Genomic DNA, 27025 nt, shown 5'->3' with positions numbered 1-27025 from the left:
GTGTATGCGCGGCGGCGGGCGTGTATGTCTCTATGTGTGCGTGCGTGTGTGTATGTGCGCTCGTGTGTGTGCGTGGGAGTGTCTGCTTAGAAGGAGCTAAAAGGGAGACAGGAGATGGTGAACGCGCGCGCAACCTGATCCGATTCCGTCAGGCTGCGCGTGCCAGTCTCTTGTCTCCTCTTTTAGTCCTTGTAAGCAGAACCACCGACAATAGGCCTCTTTTGCGACAGCAGGGCTTCGCCCTGCATCCCAGTGCGAGACCTAAAAAGCATACGCTATAAAACAATTAGATATTACCATAAGTACCCAAAATGTATTGCAGGAATTCCTGGGATAGCCATACCTGCCATTTGTCATTTCGAAGGTGGTAGGACAATTAGGTGTTTTTTTAATATTTCAAAACTAGATTATCAACAATAAAAATTAGCAAGCATTGTGAAATTTAAAAATCTTTTAAAAACTAACCAAAATTTAAGGTAAAATAAGACAAATGGAAAGGAGCTACAGGAGTGACTTTGAGAATCCTAAACTCAATTTTGGTAGGAATAAATTATGGAGGTTAGCACAACGCGCTCCAATCTTTGTCAGAATGGAATCCCACTGTATTTGAATATTTCGGCATTACCCTAACTGAAAAAATTGATTGGGCACTGCAAATTGATCAAACAAACCTTAAGTTAGCCCAGAACACAGGGGGGTTGGCCAAATGATATAAGAACTCTTTCCCTAAACCCATTGGTCCAATAGTTGAGATCTGTAAAGTACAAACCAGGGGTGCTGCAATGTATAGGCCGAACTTTGGGGGCATAGTCCTATAAGAAATATTATCAAGTCTGAGAATAATTTAATTACGCAGTTACTGGGTCCCTTCCAGCACCCTGCTTGTTACTTTGCATTTGGTTTTAGGAGTGAGACTGATCGCAGAGGAAATAAATCTCAGAACGTTAATCTTTTGGCGTCTTCTTTGGGTGACCCCGGACCTGGCTGTATACAGGTCAGAGTTAAAAGAGGCAATGGGCCTCCCAGGAGCAGGGAAAATAGTGTGGTTTGCACACATTAGGGACACACTACGTTATATTGGGAAAATGAGCGTATGGAGTAACCTAGAGGTAGCATGTCCTGCAATCACAAGGAATGAACTGGTCAGGAGCTATAGGGAAAGAAAATATGCTTATCTACATGAGAGCTCAGCAATTGGTTCTCTAACTGTTACCTTTATGAGAATCAAAGATCATTACGATCTTGAGCCTTCCCTGGACGATGTACAACCTGCATTAGCAAGAAAATGATATGTCCAATTTAGACATGGGTCACTCCCCCTGAGCTCATTCTCTAGCAAACGAGTAGGTACCTCTCCTCTAGGGTGTGCAGCCTGTAGTAACAAGGTGGAGACAGAACGTCATGTATTCTTTTTTTTCCCTGGCTATAAAAAAGGCAGGCATAGATGGCTGATACAACTATGCAGAAATTTGGAGACCAAGTAGGGTGCAGCTGCATTTAAGCTGTTTTAACACAATACCCAAATGCCAATTGTATTTGCTGTCTCGTGCTTCCTACTCTCTATAAGGTGTGTGCACAAGTCCTTTTTGGGCCTTAACTCTTAGACTCAAGGTGACACGCCACACATATAGGTCATGTCTTGTTTTATTGCAATTTAACCATCTATGGCTGAATGAGATCTGTTTCTAAGAGTATCAAAGGCCATGATGTTTTACTCCTGGTGGAGGGCAACTATTGATGTAAATAAGTATTTCACCGGGCAATTTGATTGTGTAACTTGGCAATGCCTAATATTTATATTGTATGGTTTTTGCATATTTTAATAGGGCTTATTTTATTTTGTATGTCACTCTTGGGAAATTTGTAAGGACGTGGTTTTTTAGTATTTCAAATCAAGGACCTCTCCGGCAACCTGCATGCGTACTTTTTATACGATCGTTTTAACTTACTGTATGGTTTTACTGCATTTGCACTTTTATGGTCTACTGACCAAAATAAAGTATTCGAATATATTATGAAGGTGGAGTTTGGTTAATACTATTTCGTAAATAGCTTCAACGTCAGATCCAAATGCTGAACATCTTTCAGGTCAAAACCATGTATAGTGGTAGTCCAATTGATATTAAGGTGTAGTACAGTATGTAAAATGAGTAGTAAACCATATGACATGGGGGAAAAGGAGAGAGAAAAGACGGTTGTGCAAAACAGAACTGCCCATACTGGACTTCAACACAGTCTGAAAACAAACAGTGGGATTCCCTCCCTGGGTGGAAAGCTTAATATTGAACGTTGTACTATGTGTGGAAATCAAAGTGGGAGATTCTACGCAAATGAGTTTTCTGTGCCACTGGTTCTTGATACAATCAATGGATAGTCTTTTTTTTAACTTGTAGCCCCTGAATCTATGTTATTCCCTGGGACTTTCTTGCCACAGACTGAGCAGACTCAAATCTCTGTGATTGTTTTGAGCGTCCAGCATCAGATCCTGCCCTCCTCCTGGGAAAGAATACTACTTGCAGTAATTTGAGGTGAAATGCACTGAATCATGTCTAATGGTATTAATTAAACCGGTTTGTCTATGCCCACCTTTATCGATGTTTTTGAGTTTTATTTCTGACAGCTAAATTAAATACAAATACTCTGCAGCTTACAACTTAACATATTGACTGCATACTTCTTTCTCAGTTCACGAGCATAATAGTAACACTAAAGTTAATTTAAAACTTCTTCTGAAATGAAGTTTGGGTTTCATTATTATTTTCTTAACATTACACTTTTATTTTATAAATACTTTAAGAACTTCTGTTTCCTATTAAAGCACACTCTATATATGTTTTACACCATGTTCTCTACTTGCTGCAATCACTGTGTTCTACTTCATATAACCCATGTTATGTATGGTGCAGCTACCATGATCTTGAAAAAAAGGCTACATACAAAGAATTCCGAAGTAATGTGCTTAAAAACTTCTTGCTTTGCCATCAGTAGCAGGGATGGAAGCCTGATGACTGGGGCTAGGTTGAAGACCTTAAAAGTTGATTTAGCGGTGCAGGGAATCGAATTTATTTAATTAATAGTGATGCATTGTCTGCAGCAAATCAGTGTCTGAGGGATTTATTTTATTCTGAAAACTTGTCAATTAAGTAAAAAAGTAACATTTCAAACCTGTTTTCTAACCAACCAACAGTACTACTCAACAAGCATTGGAAATGCAATAGGTCTCGCAGCATTAGAGTTAGTGCTTTTAGAATTGTTTATGTGTTTTTTTTGTAAATCTTTAGCATTTTTGTTTCCTGTAGCCAATGCTAAAGAATTACAAATAAAAAAAGCCATAAACAATTCTAAAAGCTCTAACTCAAATGCTCCTGTGGTCATGGTAATGTGCTCTGCCTTCCCAGCGGAGTAAACTCCATCTGCCAAACTCTAAATTGACCACTAACTTCTATGCCAATTTCAGAAATGGGAGAACTGGTACTATCTCTTCTTGGTGATGACACCGTAAAATAATGTAGAAATTATGTACCCTCCTGGAGCAGAAATATTGCCAAGAAATGCTGCCTATTCAGTAATCCTGAAAGTGAAGCTGCCATTGAATAATGCGACTTAAAACAGCCAAACCTGCACTTGACGCCAGTATCATAAGAAGAATCGAGGAGTGGAGATGTTATGATTTCTTATTCACAGTGCGTTTTGTCATATATTTCGACTTTTGGGCACTATAAATACACATTCCTATTTCCCCCGTGCACCGACTAGAATTACAATCAGCTGGGACTAATTAAAGTGATTGCATCAACCAGGAAAAAGCATTTCGCTCAAATAAATGTAACTTGGATTTTTGATTTTTTTAAATTAAGACGCGCGCCTTATATTTTACATGCATGTACCTGTAGGTGAAAGCCCAACGTAAAAGTTGCAGAAACTTCTGATCCGGTTAGCCGCTGTCTCAGGTGTGCCGTTTTGCTTTTCTTTTTTTTTTAAAAATCTACGTAAAACTCACATTTAATACGTGTGCGTTCTGAACACTTCAGTCTTTTTTGTTTGTTTATAAAGCTGGAGGTGAACAACCCGGCAATAAAAGTAAAGGTGCACTTCAGACTCGTTGAGAGCGTGACCCCGCGTGAGGCTACAGTGCGAGGGAGGACGCTGAAAAAGGTGCAGAGTCCTGCGGCGGTACAAAGGTCGCAGAACACCCGAGGGCTGAAATGTGCGCCTGCCTCCTGGCTACGTATTAGCATTCCAGCGCGGCGATGCCATCTGCGGGGGAGGGGAGGTGCGGGTGGTGTTGGTGGCCAAGGATAGGGGTGGCTAGTCGCCTGCTCGAATCCAGGCGGGATTACGCAGCCTTTCACCCTATGGTGTCTATACAATCTGTGCAGTTTATTAAACTAACAGCGTGGCTACACGAAAGTTTACTTTTAAGAAGAACTTTTTAAGAAGAACTCGATCGAGGCTTTGCTTTCCTCGTCGCCTATGAATGAGGGCGGGTCTGTGGAGAAGCGAGAGAGCTGGGGAATAATTCCCCTGTATATGTGTGTTTTGCCATCTACCCACCGCCCTCCATTACACAGAGAACTCTGCCAAACTAAGGCTGGATTGGAAATTAAAATCAACCCTGCAAAAATGTTCAAAGCACCGCGACACTGTAGAATGCTGGGAACAGACATGCGGCGCAGGGGTTGGGTGGGTTGTGACTGCCCAGCTCCGAGAAAGCAAGGTAACCTGACCCAGGAGGGGGGAGGAGGGAGGAGAAATGCGTCTCGGCCGGAGCAGGGGGCGGAGCAGGGAGAGCGGGCTTTGAAATGTAATTGACACGGCCGGCCGGTCGTGAAACTGAAAGCATGGCCGGCCGGCCGGCCGTGAAAGCCTTTGATGCGGCAGGGGGAAATGCGAGACGGCGGGAAGGGGAGGGGGCGGAGCGGGTAAACAAAGACGGACGTGCACGCGCTTTTAAGCTCAATGCGCATGCGCATTGAGCTTAAAAGTCACCGGCACTGCAAGGAATCGCCACGATTCCTTGCAGTGTGGATAAAGAGTAGATAAGTCCCAATACTCTCGCCTTGCTCGATGCGCATGCGCATCGACAGGCGAGACCTAAAAAGGGGTAAAAAACGAGGAATCGTCTCAATAGCCACTCTTTACTTACAGAGTAAATTGTGTCTAAAAAGATACTGTGCCACCTTCCTAAATATAAGATGCATCATGGTATTTCAACCTACTTACTAACAATTGCTTTGCCAGAAGAAAGGCGAATACTTCTGTTAATTAGGCTTAGCGATTGATAAGGCAAGTTTGATTACATTTACCTTGTGGAAAACAAATTAGATTTTGGTGTGGTTCTAAGAAAAAACAAAATGATGAACTTCACAATGTTACTTTGTTCATCGTATCTGAAGGAGCGAAAACAGTAACATTGGTAAGTGGGCAGTGACAATCAACTGTATAAAACCTAACAGTTTATTCACGGATCCAAGAACAAGGCTCTGCTGTACTCTGACCTTGAGCCTATGGTGGAAGTTGTGGGCAAGAAATGTCACTAGGGGTAAGATTGGGGAGAATCATTTTCTGGATCCTCAGGTGAAAAAAACTTTTGAGGACATTTTTAACCTAGGCTTTTCACTTTTTTGACAGCAAAGGGGCAGTTGCCCTTATCCTGGTGGCAGCAAGTGGGCCCATAGAGGTCCTCCACGACACTAGTTGTTGTCCTGGAGGTATGTATTAAGGTGCGTTCAAAGGAAGCCCATCCAGCTACTCGTGATTTGGTGAACCTGTTTTTCAATGGCATAATATTCAACCCCCTCTTCCGCCATCTTTGTTTTAAAGTGAGAGCAGCTGATTTTTTTATATGTAATAGTTAACTCTTGTGGTTCGAATAATAACTTTAAAAAAAATCTCTTTTGCTTTGTCTTTCCTTTCTACGTCATTATTTTTTAGCTGTTCTCATACAGTTTATTATTTCTTTTTATACAGAATACTATTTCAGCAAAGATGTATGTTGAATCATTTTGTTTCAGTAACTATGATGGAACTACAACCAACAATATCACAGCAGCCAATGGAATACATGTCTTACACGCAGGTGGGTCACCCAAAGGACAATCCTCTCCAGTTAGATTCACAATGAAAAAAATCAATGCAGTTTTAAAAACTCGAGTTCCGCCTACTGCTTATTTAAATTTGTTAATTCATTACATGCACCCCACCCTGCAGCAACCTAGCACTGACTATAATGAAGTTATCACAGAATGAAATACTCTTGGCCCTTTCACGAATTCTGGAGCAGCACAAAGCAAAAAAATGGTGACTTACGGTGCCTGTAAAAGTTGAGAGACTGTTGGCATGCCGGTTTTACTGGCTTCACTGGAGAGTATGGATTCCAGCACAGACACTAAGTAAAACAGAAAATCGACAGAATACTTTAAATACACTTAAAAATTAAAAAGCAGGTAAATGTTAAACTGAGCATTTTAGAGAGGAAATGCATCTCTTGCTCATGAGGTGGAGCATCACAACCAGTCTCCACTAAGACCTACATCAACATAGCTTTTGTCTACAAACACTGGATATAATGAATATGTTTTGAACAACCAAAGTTGAAGTTGTGGACGATGGAGATACAGAATGAGTTTGACAAATAGTGAAATTCAGGAGCCACAGTGATTTTGTTCTATCCTTCGCCTACCGGCAGCTGCTGGCGGATGTATCATCTGGTTACTATATCATCATTACTGCACTGGATGGGAGAGAAAGGGGATGAGAAACTAGACTGAATTTAAGAGTGTGTTCACCGTTGAAATTAAATTTCAGGTTGGAAGACTACTGCCCTATATAAAAAGGCCCACTGGATAAATAGCCTGGCACTATGAGAGTCCGAAGAAGGAAGGCATACTCTTTGTAATACTATTAACACTGAGGTTAAAAGCCCCTGCCCTGCTCTGGGCCGGACTGGGAACCCGAAGTAGCCCTGGCAATTTTGCCGGACCAGCCCTCCCGGTGGGTTGGGGAGGGGGGGGGGGGGGGGGGAGGGCGGAGGGGGAACTGCTGCTTTTGTTACTGGGCTGATGTTGCAGCACCACTGCAAAACCGGGCCCCAGTAACAACCGGCCCCCACCCTACCAACCTTCCGGGAAACACCTGATGCCTGTTACTGCCAGTCCATCCCTGGTCCTTCTACACACAACAGCAATTCATAAAGTTATAGCCGCTCCATTCAGGCTCATATTTGTCAATATAGCCACCTTTCAACAATACAGGATGGCTGTCAACCTAGCTACCTTTCAACAATGCAAAATACGTATAGTGAGCCGTCATCACTGTCCCAGTGCACAAGGCCAGCTTTGCCCACATGCTAACCTCTACTCAAATTTCTGGGATATAAAGAGCTGGGCTGGTTCTGAACAGGTGAATAAGGACGATACATTAACACTCTGCCCCCAGACATTCTTTAAAGGCAGCTTTAGCCTACAAGTGTGCAGGAAATGCCATTACTTGAGAAAAGAGAAATAGTTCCAATGATAAGCACCACAGAGTCCTCCTACTGGCCCATTCCCCTTAGGTGCAAGAATATTCATAGTTGATCCATGACCGGTGTCTAATATTCTTAGGTGTATGTTAAGTATTATTGTGGACAGCTCCACATTCAATTTTGAAAAAGAAAATGCTTCATGCTAAAGTGTCTCTGGGCTTTTTTAAGCTGAACCAAGTTTTAAAAAAATGCCAGCTTCTGTGATTTCAGACACTTTCATCTGAAATGTACTTGTAAAACTAGATTATCCCCTCGTCCTTAGCAATCACTGCTGTACAGACTATAAAATATTCTCCTTGGTTTACAACATGCAGGCAACAGGCAGAAAAGGATGCCCATAAAGGGCACTTAAAAGAGATACAGTTGCACATCTAGCTCATAACAAATAGAATGTGAATGTCTGAAACAATTCAAGGGGAATGGTTTACCGCAGGACCAACAAAGCTATAAAGACAACACTAAAAGAAACTGTCGGAAAATGGCTCACCCTGTGACCAGCAAAATAGGCTAAAAAAGTAGTATTAGATGATAGACGTTTATTATATATTCACTTAAGTATCCTGTCCAAAGGTAAAGATCATAACCAGGTAGTTGAAGGTGTGAACCTGACCAGGAAAAATAGTCATCAACTGAAATGGTCACAGGCCCATAAGTTAAATTTAGTCCCTGAAATTTTAGTCGAAGCAAAGAGAGAAATACTATCATGTCTGGGAGAGAATTCATCCCCCTCATTCTTGGTTACCCAGGTCTGCGCCCTTTTGACGAAAATAAAAGTAGCACTTACTCGGTTTAAGTCGCCAAATGCTACTGCAAATAATGGGTGGTTTGACACAGCCTGTTCTACAGCAAAAAAAGCCCTCGTAAATTCTTTTAAAACTACCCCTAGAGATCCCACTAAAAATTGCGTATTACTTAAGGACTACAAACTAGGGAGGAGGGCTAGAGAAAAGGACCTCAGGGTGCAGGCATGGGAAGATCTGGAGCAAACAGCCATCTCGGGCAGTAGCAGAGACTTTTGGAAAATAGTGAATGCCCTGCACTTTAAGGATCCCAGCGGCCCTTCGTTAGACGTACATGTAGATGAAGAGGCATGGGTGAGATATTTTGAAAAAGTCTTTGGTTTACCAACCTCCCCAAAACCATCATTACCTAGTTCAGAACTTTTACCTCAGAATGGGCTAATTTTCTCTGTATCGGAGGTCAGAAAGGCACTGGTAGCCTGCACTTCCGGAAAGGCGCCGAGGCCCGATGGAGTCCCAATTGACCCCTTTCCAGGACAATTATGATATGTGGGTCCCTCTACTAAAAAATATTTTTAATAGCATTGAGATCGTAGGTCCCCCTTCATCCTTGAATCAGAGTGCAATTGTGCCCATCTATAAAAAAGGGGGCAAGGGGGTTCCCAAAGAACTATCGCCCTATAACTCTCCTCGATACCACTGCCAAACTTATGGGACAGGTTCTTCTGGCCAGATTGGAGATTTGGGCTGAAACCCACAATATTTTTATGAAAGCACAATATGGTTTCCGTAGAGGAATGGAGATGGTTGATCAGTGTCTAAACCTCTCCTTATCCATAGGGAAATATACTAAGGCACAAGGAGGGAAGATCTATATGGCCTTTATGGATCTGACCACAGCCTTTGATTGTATTTCCCATCCAAGGCTGTGGTCTATGATGAAGGGGATGGTCATTAATTCGCTGATAATTGGTTTTATTTGCCAGTTGTACGCCAAAGCTTGTGTTCAATATAGCAGGAAGGGGGAGCGCACACGTCTCTTTAAAATTGTAAAGGGAGTAAGACAGGGGTGTGTGTGTTCTCGCACCGTTTATTTTTTACAACTACACAAACAGGGTAGAGTCCTCCTTCTCTGCTTTACCCATGGACATGCCTAAATTCGATCATATCCCTCTTCCGATTTTGGCATACGCTGACGATGCAGTACTGATGGCTAGATCGGGGCTAGCCTTACAATCTCTAATTTCGGCGTACTCCACCTTCATGGCCTCCCTTGAACTAAAAGTAAACAAATCCAAATCGTTCATAATTGTGGCAGGAGCCGCTAAAGGAGAGAAATATCCTCATTTCCAGCTGGCAGGAAAGAAAATCGAGGTGGTTGACTCCTTTTCATATCTGGCAATTCTTTTTGAGAAGGATCACTCATGGTCTAACCTAGCGGCGGCAAGACCCCAGGGTATGCAAAGGAGCCTCAATGCGGTCAAAAGATTTGCAAAGAAGCTGGGAGGTAGCCCCCTGGACATAATTAAAAATATCTATTCTGCTAAAAAAGGCAGCTGCAACATATGGGGCAGGAGTTTGGGGGTTGGCCAATGTCGAACCATTACAGCAAGTGGAAGACAGCTTCTTCAAAAATCAAGTGTCCTTACCCCATTCAGCCCCAAACTATATTTTACATTTCAAATTGGGGCTCCCTTATCTGAGCGATTGTATAAGACTTGCACCAGTCTTGCTGTGGCTTTCAATATGGCGGCTGTCCACAGTGGACCGGACTCAAACCATTATCAGGGATTGCTGTAAGTTGGATTATTACAATAGGATTGGATGGTTACATTATTTAGAGGTCCAATTGAATGCCCTTGGGCTGGGAGAACTATTCCAAGACCCTGATTCCTGTATAAGGGTCACAAAAAAAGAATAACAGAGGTATTTACTCAGATAGCAAATTACGCCCGAAGCTAAAAGAAATGTATTGATCACTCCTCTATTGCCTATGATCTGGTTGCACCAAGACCAGGGGAAGATTATTATCTCTCACACTAATAATGCACAGCACAGATTCATTTTACTGCGTTTTACTGAGTTTTCGATTGAATATGATTCCGTTACTCTTGGGGTAACCTAAAAAGAGTTACAAATTGGCAGATCTGTCACCCTGTCCCTGTAATAACCACGCCGTGCAGTCAGAACTACACATAATACTATACTGTTAAAACTACTCAGATGAAAGGAAAACATTCATCCTCACAATTCTGTGATATCATAATTTCAAACAGTATTGGGTGGCTATGTATTGTCTAAAGGCCCTATCGGACCCATTTGTATGCTTTTCTTTAGCTTCATTCCTGTGGGCCTGAATTAGAAAGAGGAAAACGGTGGGACGACAACTTAGTAGTAACTATTAATATCAATTTTTAACTGATTTTAAATGTTTTTATGTGAATGGATTACCTTGATCATGACAAATCTGTTTAATTCTTTTTTTAACTTTGTATACATGCTTATATATTTGTGGCATAATTTTAGGATGATTTGTGCTTTTATGGTCTGTTTTTACAAAAGATCGAATAACGCTGTGTGACTTGACTTGGTAGCACCTCAGATAGGTGGAAGATCTAACCAGCAACATCTGAAGTACCTATTCCACTTTGACAAAACTGTGATTTATGCCTTTCTTGCAGAGGGAAAAAGACAAACTAACATCTTAGCTCCACTTAAACATAAAAAGGCATCCTCAGACTGGACCACTCCCAGATCATTGGGCAGGAGCCTTAAAATAGTTAATAATTCCACACACTGCAACAATATTCCTGAAAAGTTACTTGAAAGTCAAAAACTGTAAAAATGTTTACAAAGTCAACCACTATTGTGGGATATCTCAATTTCATCTGAGCATTTGATGACTAAATACAGAGTACTGATTACCGGTTGAAAACATCTGATTAATTTGCCCATTAGCCTCTGTTCCCGGAAAACATTGCCTTATCAAGATACTAGGGAAACATCCTTTGCCTATTCTAAAGGACTCACACTCTGGGAGTCCTTAGAATAGGCAGCCATTCTTATTCTGCTTGACCTGTCTGCCGCGTTCGACACGGTCAACCATGGGACTTTGTTGAGCAGGCTGGAGGAGGTGGGGGTGAAGGGCTGTGCTCTCCAGTGGTTTCAATCCTTCCTCAAGGGTCGAACGCAGGCAGTGTCCCTCCCTCCTTATCGATCTGATCTGATTAACATCACACAAGGGGTGCCACAGGGCTCGGCAATCAGTCCGATTTTATTCAACATATATATGAAACCTCTGATTGCAGTTATTAAAGAGCATAAGATTAACATTATAAACTATGCCGATGACACGCAGCTTATTCTCTCATTGGAGGGAGAGCAGTCTACCTCTTTGGAGGAATTCCATTGTTGCTTGCGTAATACTGCTCTGTGGTTGAAGGGTAATTCACTGCAATTTAATGCTGGCAAAACGGAGGTGCTCTTCTGCTCTGCGTATAGGATTCCCCCGGTGCTGCCCAGTAACTTTTGGCCTAGCGATATGTCAACTGCAGTGAGACCAGTGGATACGGCTCATAACCTGGGCATCATGTTCAATAACAAGGTGACTATGGAGGCTCAGGTTACTAGAACGGTGGGTAGCTGTCTTGCGATTATTAGATCCACAGAAAATCTTTCCTTTACTACCCCCTCAGGCACGGGCATTAGTTGTACAGAGCACAGTCCTGAGTAGATTGGATTATTGCAACGCCCTTCTGCTAGGATCTTTAAAGTTTCTCCTGGACAGACTTCTTAGAATTCAGGCCACCACAGCCAAACTTGCCTTGGGCTGGCCTAGAAGGTCTTCCTCTTCCCGGGCCCTGGCAGAACTGCACTGGCTCCCGGTGAGGCAGAGAATTCAGTTCAAGTCACTCTGCCCAGTGTTTAAAGCCCTGCATGGGTTGGGCCCTGTCGCGTTTCAGAGGAAATTTGAGTGGTATGTTCCAGCTCGAAACTTCTGTTCCGCCTCGGCAAGATTAGTTAAGATCTCGAGGTTTAGGAAAGTCAGAACGGGTGGAGGAACCTTTATGGTTGCTGCGGCCAGACAGTGGAATGGGCTTCCTTTGGAACTGAGACAAGTTAGCGATCTCCTTCTCTTCAGAAGAAGACTAAAAACTCTATTGTTTCCGAAAATCTAAGGTGCTGTATTCTTTTGGGAGGTCTCCACCCTTGCCTCTCTTCTGCACGTTTCTCTACCTTGTACTTGAGTTTGCCAGCGCCAGGATGCCTGTTGGGTGATAGAGCGCTTTAGAAATGAAATGAAATAAATAAATAAATAATCAAGTCAATTCAAGTTCAAAGGGCTCATGCTCAGACCTTATTCATTTCCTTTAAACAGTGAAACAATATATTTCTCCAAGCACATGGACACCACACAGAAGTAAACGTTAACGGTCTCCCAAACTCTGACAAGACCAAAGGGTGGGCAACATGTTTCTCATGAATATGAGAAAGAAATCCTTAGCCAAGCACATCAAGGCTTCTGAATGTCTCTTTGTGCACAGTTATTCTGCTAGGGCCAGGAGATGGGAGTTGTTGATTTTCAAGAGTAAAGACATTTGATAAACCTTCATCAGCTGAAAGATAGGAGAGTAATGTGATCCCAGGAAACAGTGGTAGATAAACAAATCTGAAAGAGGTGTGGCCTCTCGAAGGAATTTTAACCAATCTCAAAATCTAAAACTTGTAGGTGTACTTTAATTGTCAAACTGTAGGCAGGGCTTTGCTATCACTTGTTAATATTTAGTTTACAAGATTCAGCTCTATTCTGCACAGAAATAACTGTTTTTTGTGTTTATTACCATGGAAAGATTTGTCTGCAACAGAAGCACAACATCATGGCAAATCATAGCAAAAACATGACAAAAGACTTTATACATGAAAGCTTTTCAGTACTAGCTGAGCTAAGGAAAAGGTGTGTAGACATGGGTTCAAATATCTGGTGAAATACTGTTTTGAATGCGTACAGCCTAGAACACAGATTTAAGTGTGAGTGAGGAGTGCAATCAACCTGGAATGCAGAGTGAAGGTGAATCCTCCAAACTGTTACTGTTAAGCACAGGTTATAAGATGATAACAACGTCTCCATGCCTAAAGACCTAATTGAAGGCATTGCAGAAGGTAGTACTTCGTTAATGGTAGAAGGTCAATCTTCTGCAATGCAATAGATAACTTGTCAGTTAGGTCTACAGTACTGTAGAAGCAGTTGAAGGACTATTGTGTGCCACTGCAAGATAGGCCCGTTATGGTTAGCGCAAGCAGGATTCAGGGCTGGTGCTCTTAAATATTGACTGTTAGTGAGAACGTTACACTGCAGCTGGAGCAAGGTACCTATTCTTGACAAAGGACTACATCATCTTGAAGAGCATTTATATGCTGTAATGTCTCAGAATCAACTATGATGGATTGGAGATCTGTTTTGTGACCGCTCATTTTGGACTTTCTGTATTGACAACATAGCGAGGATGGTACCATCCTGGAGTTTAAAAAACATATATGTTATTCCATGACACACATACATGCTTATTGTTAATGCGCAATCGTGTTTTTTAACAAACTCTATCCACATATCAAGGATATCTTCTCAGTGTTCGTACAAGGAAATGACAACTACAGTGATTTTGATGGGCAAAGTAATGAACAAAGAGGTCCACATTTGAAAAAGGGAACATCATGAAATGCATAGTCAAGCAAGAAATAGCCCTCCAAACACCCCCACCAGTTGTCATGAGGCAGATTCGTCACAATGTCAGGGATAGTGGAAATGATATCACATATCCTTTGACTACATTTGCATCAAAGGTTAAACATTTAATCCCTCTGTTAGCCCTTTAATAACCAACTACTTGCTGCAGAAAGACTATTGCAAACCGAGTGATGGGAAAAATGATGTACTTGTAAGAGCCCACCAATAAGAAATGTAATACAATTATGTTTCAGAAAAACAAGTGACACAACAGGTATATTTAAAGAAATGTTGGCTGTACAATGCTCATCTGAATTTTCAAGCAGATTACATCCAACCTCCTGCATTAAAGTCTGCCAATGCAAATGAGAAATAACCCACTTTATCAAAGCCATACAAAAGACCAGATTATATTCTATGATGAATCAGGGGAGCTCAATCACACACATTTGGAAAGTTCTTGGCTCCTTTGTACATCTTTTGTGAACCGGATATGACTGCGGGAGACCTTATGTACTGACTAGTCAGGGTTATATTGACTTTTTTGAGCATAACATAACATAACATAACATAACATAACTAGTCAGGGCACAATTTACAGGATCTGTTGCACACCATAATACAAATGCGTCAAATATGGACAGATCTTGAGTAAAAGGCAGGATCAGTCAATATTTAGAGATGCTTGTGTAACTTAAAACTGCAGAGAACGTAGGAGGAGCTACAACAGCAAGCAAGATGGCCGCATAGCTTCCCGGCTCCGCTGACCCCGGTCTTTCGCTCGAAGATCCTGTCTTATATCCTGATTTCTCACCCCATATCCGGGTGCATGAACTACTCTGCGGACTGATGGTGCAATCCCGAGATTTTTACGATATGGTGGAGTGGAGTTATGTCGAGGTTTAATTTGAGGCCTAGCCCAGTCTGGAAGCCGGGGTCTCAAGTGTTTGACTAGCCGGGTCCTAGTTGAACAACAGCGGACCGGAGAGAGCGACAGGGTCCGGTCCATGGAACTTCCGACATCTTTATGATTGCTTGGCTGCCGATTTGCTGCCTGTAACTGTACCGGAGGTGAGGAGACGAGTGACGCCCGAGGTGGTGTGTCTGGGGGTCCGAGACCCGGGGGCCTGGCGTTCGTAGCGCGGGTGCCGTTGGATCGGAGACTTGGTGCGCACTAACGCCTATTGACGATCGGTCCCTCACGGTTCATTCCTGCTCCGCCTAATCTTACCCCCGGGAAGGCGCCTCTCCGTGGGGGTCAATATGCTTGATGCTATGCGAAACCCGGCGGAGCGGGTTCAGTGCGGCCCGTCATTGCGGTCAGTGATGGCGGCCCTTGAGGCACTTCAGGCGACTATGAAGACCCAGGCCTGGAATCTGATGTTGGCGGCGGACGGAATTAGAGGATCGGGACCGGACTCTGATTTGCTGCCCGAGACCCGGTGGCCTGTTCCTTTCCCTATTGCTACCCCAGCGATGCCATTTGACCCGGTGCTTGGAGCTTTCTATGCCCCTACAGAGGTGGAACGGTTCGAACGTGTGGAGATTGGTGATGCACCTACAAAGTCGGAATCTTTGGAACTGCAATTGGCGGAACATTTCACTGCTTTTCCCGATTTGGAGACGTTTGCTCGTCATTGTGATCTGTGTGGGACTGTGTCGCACCCCCTTCCCAGCTGGTCCATCAAGATGGCGGATGGGATAGTGCCTGGTCTGAGAGTCGGGAAGGGGCATCGTTGGACTCGAGTGTCTACTTTGGGACTTGCCATCCTTTCTTCGACTTATGGACTATGTTTCGACAACTTCTGTTTGACCTATGACAATTTTACGGTGGGGCTCTCTTTATCAGAGGGGATCAACAAATTTGATCGACTGGGCCAAGGCTGAGACTGTTGTTTGTGGTTTCTCAATATTGATTTATTGGTAATGGGACTGCTTTACTTGGTTAACGGAGTCCGGGGCGGGATTTCTAGTTTCCTCTGATGTACTGTTTTATTGTGGTCTGCTTGATCGTGTTAGCATTGCGGGGGATTCTTCGTTAAGACGGGGGGAGAGTCCGGGAATGCGTATGACATAGCCCTCCTCCATTTCTCCTCTTTGGCAGGGTTTTAGTCCCTTCTTTCTGTCCCTTTTCTTTTTTTCCCTTTATTCTTCTATATTTCGGGTTCATTTACGGGTCGACAGGCACGCTGCTAGGGGGGTAGGCCGTAGTCATCTGCAGGGGTGCAGGGTGGGAGGTTGGAGGGGGGAATTTTGTTTTTACTATTTGTTTCTATGGCCTTTTTTTTCCTTATCTTTCTTCGCCTTTTCTTTTATTTCTTCTTTTTCGGGTCAGCGTAGTGGGTCTATTCTTTTGTCAATTGTCGACTTTTTATCTGTGCCTATACTTTCACGGTACTTCAGTACCATTGTGCGGGCGCTCCACTGGTGCGAACATTAATTGTATGCTTGTTTATCCTGAATCGTATGCCTCAGCGCCACTGTTTTGAATGATATCGAACTAACTGTGGACCTCCTACTGTTTTGCCCGCCCTTTATGCATCTTTGTGATATTGTATGGCACCTGATCCTTCTATCTTTATATTATAAAATGGAACCTTTATTATCCGGCTATTCGTATAATATGCTATGCTGCCAGTTTTAATTGAAGTCGTGCTGTATTCGCCTCCCGGGAGGCCGAGTCTGGTTCTAATTGCTTGGTTGAAATGATATTGATCAGCGGCCAGCCCTGGTGGTTGTAGGCCCATACTTGTAACTGGTTGAAGTATCAATAAAGGTTTTCCAAAAAAAAAAACTGCAGAGAACCTGCAGGGTGGATGATTTGCAGAAGTCCTAAAGTTAAATTATTATATTAGGAAATTCAAGTTTCAGTGGGCAGTCAGGAATGTTGAGAGATTTGTGGGTATTCACAGTTACTCCTTAGGAGGTTTCCCAGTCTAGATGGATAGGTACATTTTATTTTATTTTTTTATCATGCGATTACACATGACATAAACAATGTTACATGTGTGATTACTTCTCAGTAGCATTTACATTATCAATAGAAAATGCTCTGAGTGCAATTATATTAATTGTTTGAGTATGTGTTGTTTAAAGATGTACTTTTAGGTGTTTTTATTTTTAGGTTTAAAGACTTATTCATAGTCTTTTTTGATTTCACAAAGGTGTGAAATCAAAAAAAGACTATGAATAAGTCTATGATACATGAATCTACTTGTTTAAAAGAAAAAAGCTGTGTTTTGGAGTAGCAGTCTGCTGATTAAAGGTATCATGTTGCACACACGCTTCAGTTGAGCTGCTTGCTTGGTAGCACGTTTCCAGCTTACCCAGCAGAACTTGATCACTCTTTACAGTATGGGTTCAGAAGTGCAATCCTGCAAAGGCAGTTCATAATAAGAACCCACCTTGACACAGTGCTGCTGTATAAGAGGTAAGTAGATAGAGGTAGGCGGAATACTGACCCACAGAGACTGATGGTGCTGGAGGGAAGCTGTCCACAGGAACGGAATCTGGAGGGCGGCCATAGGTCATTTCATACAGTAAGTGCCCAAAGCAATACACATCAACACTTTCTAAAGTCTGGAGAAACAGAAACGGAGGGGGGAAATAAGTTGTTTATCAGTTATAAAAAACAACTCATACACATTATGCGAACTATTCATGAGCATGTATAACTTGTATAAATGAATACTGACCAAGCAGTTAGTTAATCAAACAAATGGTGTATTGTGAAGGCACCAGGCATGATACTATACCAAATATACTCTCTATGACAAACAAACTGCAACGCCACATTCATTCACAATGCCCTGGACTACAAGAATACTTTATTAATTGATTCATAACTATTTTTGGTTTCCTATGTCTTGTTATATATTTCTATTGTGTCTTTATTTTTAATCTACATAAGCCAGGGTATACCACCTAATCAAATGTACATGATCTCCGAGTTACCTCAAAATATTATCAAACTTGACACTTCACAAGAAGGCCCAAACCGCATTTTAAATGCACATTTTCTAGCAATGCTTTTAGGTGCATCAACGTCTCATTGACGCAGTTTCTTCTTTCTGGCTGATATTAACTTCAACTCACTACTAGCCTGTAGGTTTTCGTCAGAAACTATGTTCCGGTTATAGACCAGAATTTTTTAACACTTAAACAGATTGTATATCACAAAGGATGCACTTTAGATCTCCTGTATGGCAGGAGGCGCTTATTTGAGTCGGGCATTGGCATACATTACATGCTCCAAGGTGCGATTTTATAAAAAAAAGAATTTCTGTTTAAAGATTAAGGAATGCAACCAGAGATGCTTGAACTCAGTGACTTCAAATTATTTTTCCTACATAATAAAGAACAATTTAAGTTGTGAATGCATAGACGCAAGGTAAAAAGCAGAACAAAGACAATTACCAAATATTGAACTATTGATTTAGCAGTTTTGTGTTATCGATGGGCTTTTTCAGAGCGAAAATGAGTTGCTGGTCAGTGTGGAGTACATAGTCAAACATAGGTGTAGATGAGAGGAAAGCTTTGGTTAATTTGCGTATGTGCTATATTTTTCTTCATTTTTTTTAAATTATTAACATTGGAAAGGATACTACAGTATTAAACGAGTATTCAAATAAAATAGAATAGTTGGCATTGCATCCAAGGTGAATAAATCATGTAGTTTCCTCAACAACTCACTATATATTCATTTTTGTATTTCTCTGTACTAAGAGATACTATTTAAATTCTATAAGGAAGCATTTTTTAATTTCATACTATGTCTTCGCCAGCAGATTACATCATCGTCCCATTTTAAGATCTAAATCTTTCAAAGATCATATCTGAAAACTGGCCTTCGAACTCATACCCCATGTCCTCCTCTAAAAGTTCAAATGCAGTTCATTTGTACTGAAATTATGAAAGCTAAGCTAAGGCGCAGACACAGAATTAAAAACTAGTATCATCCCTTTGACATGACTGGCCTAGAGCTTTGAAGGCAACAATAAACAATGGTAAAATGTCCTAATCAACTTACATTAATTTTCCTGAATTGGGAAAAGTAGGGTCGATAAAAGGATGGCAATCCAAGCAAAGAATTCTCCAGGTCCAATAGCCTGCAGGTATCCCCTTCCAACATCACATTAGAAGCGTGAAGATGTCCATAAGGAAACCCCTTTTCATGCAAGAATTTCAGAACCTGGGCATCAAAAAGAATGGACTAGTTAAATGAGACACCAGAAGGTGTACAGTTTTAGACAACTGATGCTGCAACGTACCATGCAACAACCACCCGCTCATGAACATCAAAACGGCAGTCTGATCATGCTTAGAGTAGGACATATGGCCCTCATTTGGTCTTTCCAGGATGACCATGCAAGTTATGAAAGACCCAAGCAGGGAGAGAAAGGTCCAAGATGCAGGGAAAAAACTTTCTGCATGTCAGTGACATTTTTATTTTGCGTTTTAGAAACACCCCTTCTTTTGAGTTTTGTTGTTAAAACACTAAAAAGCCACAGAGCAGACCGCATCAATATGGTAGCCCTCTGTGCATTCAGTTGTGATCAAAGTGCATCCATCACACCAGCAGAGGTACTTTTCTTAGTGACACCTTTCAGGCAGATAGGATATCTCAACAAGACAGCGATGCTCCGCTGGTGGGTAGGGTGAGTGGGGATTGGTGGCGAGGGTCTCCGACAGTCTGGTGAGCCATTCACCAAAGGATAAAAAATGCCCTCTATTTTCTTCATGAATTCTCAAAGAATACATTTTTGAATCATACTGGATGCTCAGAGAAGCATTCATTTAAACACAGTTAAAAGTACAGTTATACTTCAGAATTGAAGAAAACAAAAAAGACAAAAAACTGAAATTCACCAGTTATGGTTAGCTAAGCACACAATAACTCGCACAACAGCCATGAAAATCATAACTTGCACATCAAATGCAATGCTTATGACCACACAAAATGCATAGCTATAATTACAAGCACATCTTCAAACGACACACTCAAACAAGTAAACCTAAAAATAAAAACACATAAAAGAGAATCTTTAAACAACACATACTCAAACAACTAATAAAATTGCACTCAGTGCATTTTGTATTGATAATGTTAATGCTACTGTGAGAAGTAATCACACATGTAACATTGTTTATGTCATGTGTAATCGCATCTGTCACAACAAGAGTGAGCGGTACAAAAGGGGGTGGTGATGGACGGAGCATCTGAATCAATCAAGCACTCACACCCAGTCAAAAGATCTGGGTTTAATCCATCACCGTTCTTTAGCCCACTCTGCCACCCCAGTACAGACATGGCTGTATGCAAATCAGTCTGACCCTGTGCCTTATGGGAACAGTCCTGCCCGAACTGCCAAGCCATGTCTTCCCTGGACCGGAAACAAGCTACCGAGGACCGGTTTCTGGCATTCCAGCCGTCTTAAGCCCGGCTTGCTTGAATCCAGTGGCGAAGCGAGCAAGGGACTCACGTCTGAGCATACCCTGCCACACTTATGGTGGCCAAAAGCGGTACAAAAGGGGGTGGTGATGGACGGAGCATCTGAATCAATCAAACACTCACACCCAGTCAAAAGATCTGGGTTTAATCCATCACCGTTCTTTAGCCCACTCTGCCACCCCAGTTCAGAGTACAAAAGGGGGTGTGAGTGTTTGATTGATTCAGATGCTCCGTCCATCACCACCCCCTTTTGTACCGCTTTTGGCCGCCATAAGTGTGGCAGGGTATGCTCAGACTTGAGTCCCTTGCTCACTTTGCCACTGGATTCAAGCAAGCCGGGCTGAAGACGGCTGGAATGCCAGAAACCGGTCCTCGGAAGCTTGTTTCCGGTCCAGGGAAGACATGGCTTTGCAGTTCGGGCTGGACTGTTCCCATGAGGCACAGGGTCAGACTGATTTGCATACAGCCATGTCTGAACTGGGGTGGCAGAGTGGGCTAAAGAACGGTGATGGATTGAACCCAGATCTTTTGACTGGGTGTGAGTGTTTGATTGATTCAGATGCTCCGTCCATCACCCCCTTTTGTACAACAAGAGTGAGGGCACTGGTATTGCATCTGGTGTGCGAGTTACCTTTTGCATGGCAGGAGAATTTTGGTGTGTTTTTTGTTGTAATTTGTAAATATACCAGTACTTTCAACTATGGCTTTTAAAGGGAACATATATATTTATTTATTTATAAAGTTTTATATAGCGCGATATATACACACATGTTTATATATATGCAGATACATACAGACTCACGATCTTCGTTACATAAGTACACACGTAGATACAAAAATATACAAAGATGATGTTTAGCTGCTGGTAGCTTTCCTAGTGTTTTTCAAAGCTCTTATGGAAGTACCAAAACATGACATTAATTCCTGAAGCCTTCAAGTAGCCTTTGCTATATACTTAGAATAATATAATAATATTCAAAAGACAATGCAGATCACTTTCTCTGACTGCTTAGCCATTTCAGATGACAGTATTAATGTATGTGCTAAATAGTAGGTATGTATTAAATGTAAAAATTTAAAATGGAGGCTATGATACATGTGTGTGTCCCTCAAATGAGTGCAAACTAGGTCGAGATCATCAAACTCAATTTTACCTACTTGACAAACCCTCAGACACTAATGATTTCTCTCACTAATGACTTAGGTGTGGGGGCGGAGGGTGGGGGGTAGGGTGAACTGGTGACCTAGACCTGAACAGCTTTTCGAACCCCCAACTAATTTGTAGACTTTGTTTACTTCTAGCTTTATCTGCTTGAGTAATAGAAAATGATTACTCGCTATATTTAACTAAGTTAAAAGAAAACAAAATGACCACCTAAGGCAAAGAGTAAACTTCCATGATGCCTTAGGTGAAGCTGTTGAAAGAACTGTTATTTTAATGAACAAATAGAAAATAGCACTCATTCCTTCACTATATAAAGGATGGTTTTACCTCAAGTATGTGGCGCCCAAATGTTTTTATTTGATGAAGTTCAAGTCCTTGGATCTTCTTGGGATTACAGTACTTCTTCAGGAATGGGTCTTTTGGTTTTGCCTAAAATAACAGAAGACAGGTAAAGAACAGTTGTATGAACTCAAGAGCGAGACAAAATGCTACGGGACAAGAAAGAGGACAAACCCCATGGACTGCTAAGCAAACACTGCTGCTACTGTCATTCCAGTCAGCAAACACTGGTCAACTAAGCTATCTCAAGTTAACGAGAAGATGTAGGCAGGTACACAAATTCACTGCTAACAAACCAGATGCATCGTAAAGAAGAAATGTGTTTGTCAGTGACCATCCACTGCGGTCAAAGCATCTTCCCCAACCCAGGAAGGCAATTGCCAGCAACAAGGTCAACTCTTTGAACTCCAACTGCCTACAGATCTTTGCAAAGAAAACTAATCATGAACTTTGGATCTAACTACAATTAAACTTTGAAATGCTCCAATAATGACTATTTAGCTGTATCTCAACTCTGGGCGGCCACAGTAAGGAAGTCAATGAATTTACAAAGTAGCTATAAATCTGCTTGAAATATTTACAAGGAAAAATTTGGACTAGAAACTAATGGGAATTCAGATTTCTGTGGGTGCCATGAACATTTTAACCACATTCAAGCAGCAATGCATTCTAAATGTTAAGTGCAACACCAACAGCATATGGACGGATTTCAAGGGACAGAAATAGCTACATTTTTATCCCCTCATTATTTTGTTCTTCAGTCTTGTATAGAGCTCAGAACACCTTGATGCAGCTTCCAAGTGCTGCAAAGTAAAGTTCAAATATGTGTACTGCAAAAATGTGAAACTGTAGGCATATTCCAGATACCAAGCTACTTAGACAGGCACAGCGTTCGAGGCAGAGGGTTAGGAGAGTGCCATTCAGACATCGTGCAGATGATACCAAAGGGATGAAAATCTGAATCTGCTTCCAAGAATGTATTGAAATAATAGGGGGGAGGGGTTGCCCTACTGCCCATAACTTTGAAATACTTTCAGAAACTCAACCTGGAATGACAGTACAGGAATAGATGAACTCCACTTTATGGCCACAGTGTGGGCTATGCATCCACATGGTAACAACTTTTGGAAACAGATCAAAACAGACTTGAATCAATAACAAGCATTTACAATGCAATGGTTTTGCCTTTGTTAAAGTTAGAGCTATTGGCATTGCTCTTGACATTATTTTTATTTATTTTTTTAACATAAATAAATGGCATTGTCATTTACAATGCCACAAGCTTTATCTCTCGCAAATGACACACACAAACACACACAGAGCCCCCCACACACACACCCACACAGAGCCCCCCACACACACAGCCACACAAAGCCCCACACACACAGCCACACAAAGCTTCCTACACACACAGCCACACAAAGCTTCCCACACACACAGCCACACAGAGCCCTCCACACACACCCACACAGCACAAGCAGGCAACAGGGGCACACGGAGGCACAAGCAGGCAACAGGGGCACACGGAGGCACAAGCAGGCAACAGGGGCACACGAGGGCACACGCAGGCAACAGGGGCACATGTGGTATAAAAGTAGGAGCCCTGCTCCTTGTAAATTAGATCCTGCTTGTGAACCAAGACGCCCCTCTGCCTGAGGAGAAGGACCCAAGGAAGCTGAAGGAGAGAGCCTGTCCCTATCCTGGGGGACTAAACCTGCAGTGGGAACCTTGCTACCAAAGGAGAGGAAGACCCCTTTTTGAAAGACTTTACTTTTATTTTACTTTCAACAAACTCTTGTGCTTACTCGCACACGATTTTTGCACAAATGCTGAAGGCGAGATTATAACCAAGGCCACTGGAATTATGTGCATGGTTGTGGAGCCGACGTAACTAAATAATGCAGTAAGAAAAAGCAACGTATGCGCGGTAATAAATGAAAGGAGAATGGGAAATAGAAAGAATAGAAAGCAGAGAAGAAAGATGCATAGAAAGGAGGGCAAGATAAAAGAAGAACATTAGGAAAAAAGATGAAAGGAAGAAAAAAATGAACAAAAGATGTCAATTCAGATACATGCAGTTTTGAACAAAAAAATTCTATCATGCTGTAAATTGCATAATTCCACACTATTTCAATAAGAGAAACAAGTGTCACTGGCTTCCAAAGGAAAGCTCGAGTTTGCGCGCTTTGCTCCGTTGTGTCACACAAAGAGTTGGGTATTTTATTTTCCTGGCTACTCCCTTGCTCAAGGCCCAGTGCCTAAAAACCTGTCACCTTGTGGTGAGCGCTACGTCAGTGGTCAATAGTAGAAAACGTCAGTGAACCCCCAGCCTCCCCCTGACCGCTCGCTGCAGCGGATTCCTCGAAGCCCCCTATGCCGGAGGGGCCCACATAAGCAATTCTTTAAAAGCTCGGCCGACTTCCACCAGAACTAAATCATTTGCCTTGTTTGCGCCATAAATAGCAGTTTACCTCTGCAACTGAGTCCCTTTAATAAGCAGAGAGCATAATTAAATGGAAAAAACACATCAAGCAACCCATGCAATTACTGAATTACAAGGCAGGCCTCCCCAACCCACCCTCCAACCAGGAGAAAGCACAATTAATTCCTTTTTATTGCTCTCCCTGCTGTGGTTTTCAGTCCCAACCGTGTACTTACCTGATTTGTCTGCAAATACTCGAGCGCGGGACGGTGCGCGCCTTTGTCGGCCTCGAATGAGCCTCGTTTGTCGCAGGAGTCACGTGGCGATGCTGTACAATGTCATCCACAGCACGTCCTGGGTTGGCGCTTTTTATTGTAAACTTTGTGTGGATTGGGCCCCTGTGGTGGCCCCGCCGTGACACAAACTCAGACTGCTCCTCTAGCCCCCCCATGTGTCCACTCCAATGTCTCCTCTGAGAACAGGATGCACGTTCAGTTTGAGTAGAGGGCTCCTAAGACGGACGAAGTCACTATCCATTGGAGGCTAAAGCCTCTGGAAGACCGGCTAGTATGGGCTAGTAACAGCTGGCTCACTCCACCTGGCATAACCCCTTCACTGCCAGACACCCACCAGAAGCCACGCCACAGTCGAGGTGCCCAGCACACGGATGAAGCATACATGGCTGTATCCAACAGATAAAGGCAACAGTTTCAGCCTTAAAGATCCTGAAAAGTGTAGCCCCCTCGGGGCAGACAGGCACAAGAAACAAGCTCATCGCTCAAACAATAGAAGCACGATGAGCGTTCGTACAAGTCCACGGCAGCATGACACACAGCAACACTTTTACAGGAGGGCAGGTAGTGGCGACGAAAGAACGGGAGACGCGGTCTCTCATTTCGATGCCAAGGGACTACTGTTAAAAGGCCGAAGCAGGACTGTGCTCCCTCATGGCACTAAACACGCCAAAAGAAGAGCAGAGGATCTCACGTGCAGCATTTAGAGCCAACATTCCCAAAAACGTTTAAAAACAGGAGGAAGTCTTCTTAGATTGACTAATTTAAAGCATTCTTGCAAACATGCATATGTTTAAGTCTACGTTACTTTAACAGCATTGGAAAAAAAAATACTTTAAATAAAGGCTGGTGTAAACAAAGTCATTGGTACATTACATCCATTAAGCTGAGACTCAAACCTGATCCTGTAAATGGCATGCCAAGAGTGATCTGGGATGTCTAGGGGTGAGCGAGCATGCGTGAAGAGACCGTGTATAAAGTACGGTAAAAATTAGCCAAAATTAGAACGTGAGGGGATTTTACCTGTAAGGGCGTAATTCGTAAGATCTGAAGGGAGACAAAAGTGGGGGGCGGATGCCAGTTTATCAATAGCGGTAATCATGTGATCTGAAATAGATACAGAAGCACTAAAATAAAAACAAATGAGGTCAGCGATATGCCCAGGTAGGCACTCACCTAAGAACCGGTGATAATTCCAACCCGGTCATCGGGTGAGCATGGGGCCGTAAGTGCGGTCACGCAGGGGTTGAGAATATAGAGCACAGACGGGTGCATCTGTGCCAGAGTGATCTAAAGAAGCGCAACGTCAAAGAAAAATCAGCCGCTGGCGTATCGGGGCACTACGGTCTGCTTAATGAAGCAGTAGGTGGTCTACTGATCTCTTACCTAGTGGTTTGAAGGTCGCTTCATTGCTCGTCTCCATGGTATTAGAGTGAGAGGTCGTGAGGCAGTGTTCGTAAATTTAAATACCGGTCCATCCGGCAGTGTGTTTTGCATGAACCGGAAGTGATTGGGGGGGGAACTAAAAGGCTAGAAAGCTAACTTGAAGTAGGCTGAACGGGAGGGTAAATGGCAAGTGCCGCGCGAACAACAATGTTGAAGTGAAACGGGAGTGGCGTGTCCTAATAGTCACACAGGATCAAGTTTGTACATAAAGAGAAGTAGTATTGACGAATTAAAGTATAACAAACAATAACATGTCGGAACAAGATTGTAGATTAAAAGATGAATGTGGGCTAAACAAAATTATTCTGTGAACAAGTATTATCGCATGTAAATCGATGCAAAGACACATCATAGCCTGCGGTAAGAAATGCTGCAAATACACATATGGTTGAAATAACGTATAATTGAGTATGGTATATCACAAAATATTGCGTGAGCATATATTATCGCAAATAAATCGGAGCAAAGACACATCATAATTAGCGGTAAAAAATGCCGAAAATAATCATATGGTCAAGTTAACGTATTGACGAGTATGTTATATAACAAGGACAATAGGGCAATGCGCAGTCTAACACAGCAGCACGGGCATGTTTTGTGAGACAACATAATGGTAGGCATATTGTACATTCGGGCAACGTGGGATATATACAGCAGTATATAGTTATGTGCAGTTACACGCGCATCGTGTTACCTCAGACGCCGCCGCTCGGAGCAGCTGTCTCTCGGGCCGCGCTGGGTGCAGTGACTCACAAATCACGAGGGGAGAGACCCTGTCATCCTCGGGACAGCTCCTGGGAAGCGCACTATCGCAGCAGCACGAACTGAAAGAGAAACACTGCACTGACAGACACAACGGGCCAGAAGCGCGCGATAGGCGATGTATTCCCGCGGCGGCCTCCCGCGCATCGTGTTACCT

The 27025-nt window shown here is 42.6% G+C and overlaps 1 protein-coding gene across 4 annotated transcripts in view; it reads right to left on the bottom strand.

The window, feature by feature from the left end:
• PXK (PX domain containing serine/threonine kinase like) overlaps positions 1 to 27025 on the bottom strand; it is a 363685-nt gene that overhangs the window by 101905 nt on the left and 234755 nt on the right. For all 4 annotated transcript variants that reach the window (XM_086939058.1, XM_086939056.1, XM_086939057.1 and 1 more), the window contains exons 9-12: positions 21934 to 22035; positions 19020 to 19181; positions 17452 to 17569; positions 6310 to 6388 (exon numbers count right to left, since the gene is read on the bottom strand). In XM_086939058.1, the coding sequence (XP_086795184.1) occupies positions 6310 to 6388; positions 17452 to 17569; positions 19020 to 19181; positions 21934 to 22035 (461 nt within the window). The remainder of the gene's footprint in view (positions 1 to 6309; positions 6389 to 17451; positions 17570 to 19019; positions 19182 to 21933; positions 22036 to 27025) is intronic.

Source organism: Lissotriton vulgaris, chromosome 9, assembly GCF_964263255.1.
Source record: "Lissotriton vulgaris chromosome 9, aLisVul1.2, whole genome shotgun sequence".
Taxonomy (NCBI): Eukaryota; Metazoa; Chordata; class Amphibia; order Caudata; family Salamandridae; genus Lissotriton; species Lissotriton vulgaris.
The sequence above is the reverse complement of the archived record's forward strand: the minus strand, read 5'-3'. Positions and strand labels throughout refer to the sequence as shown.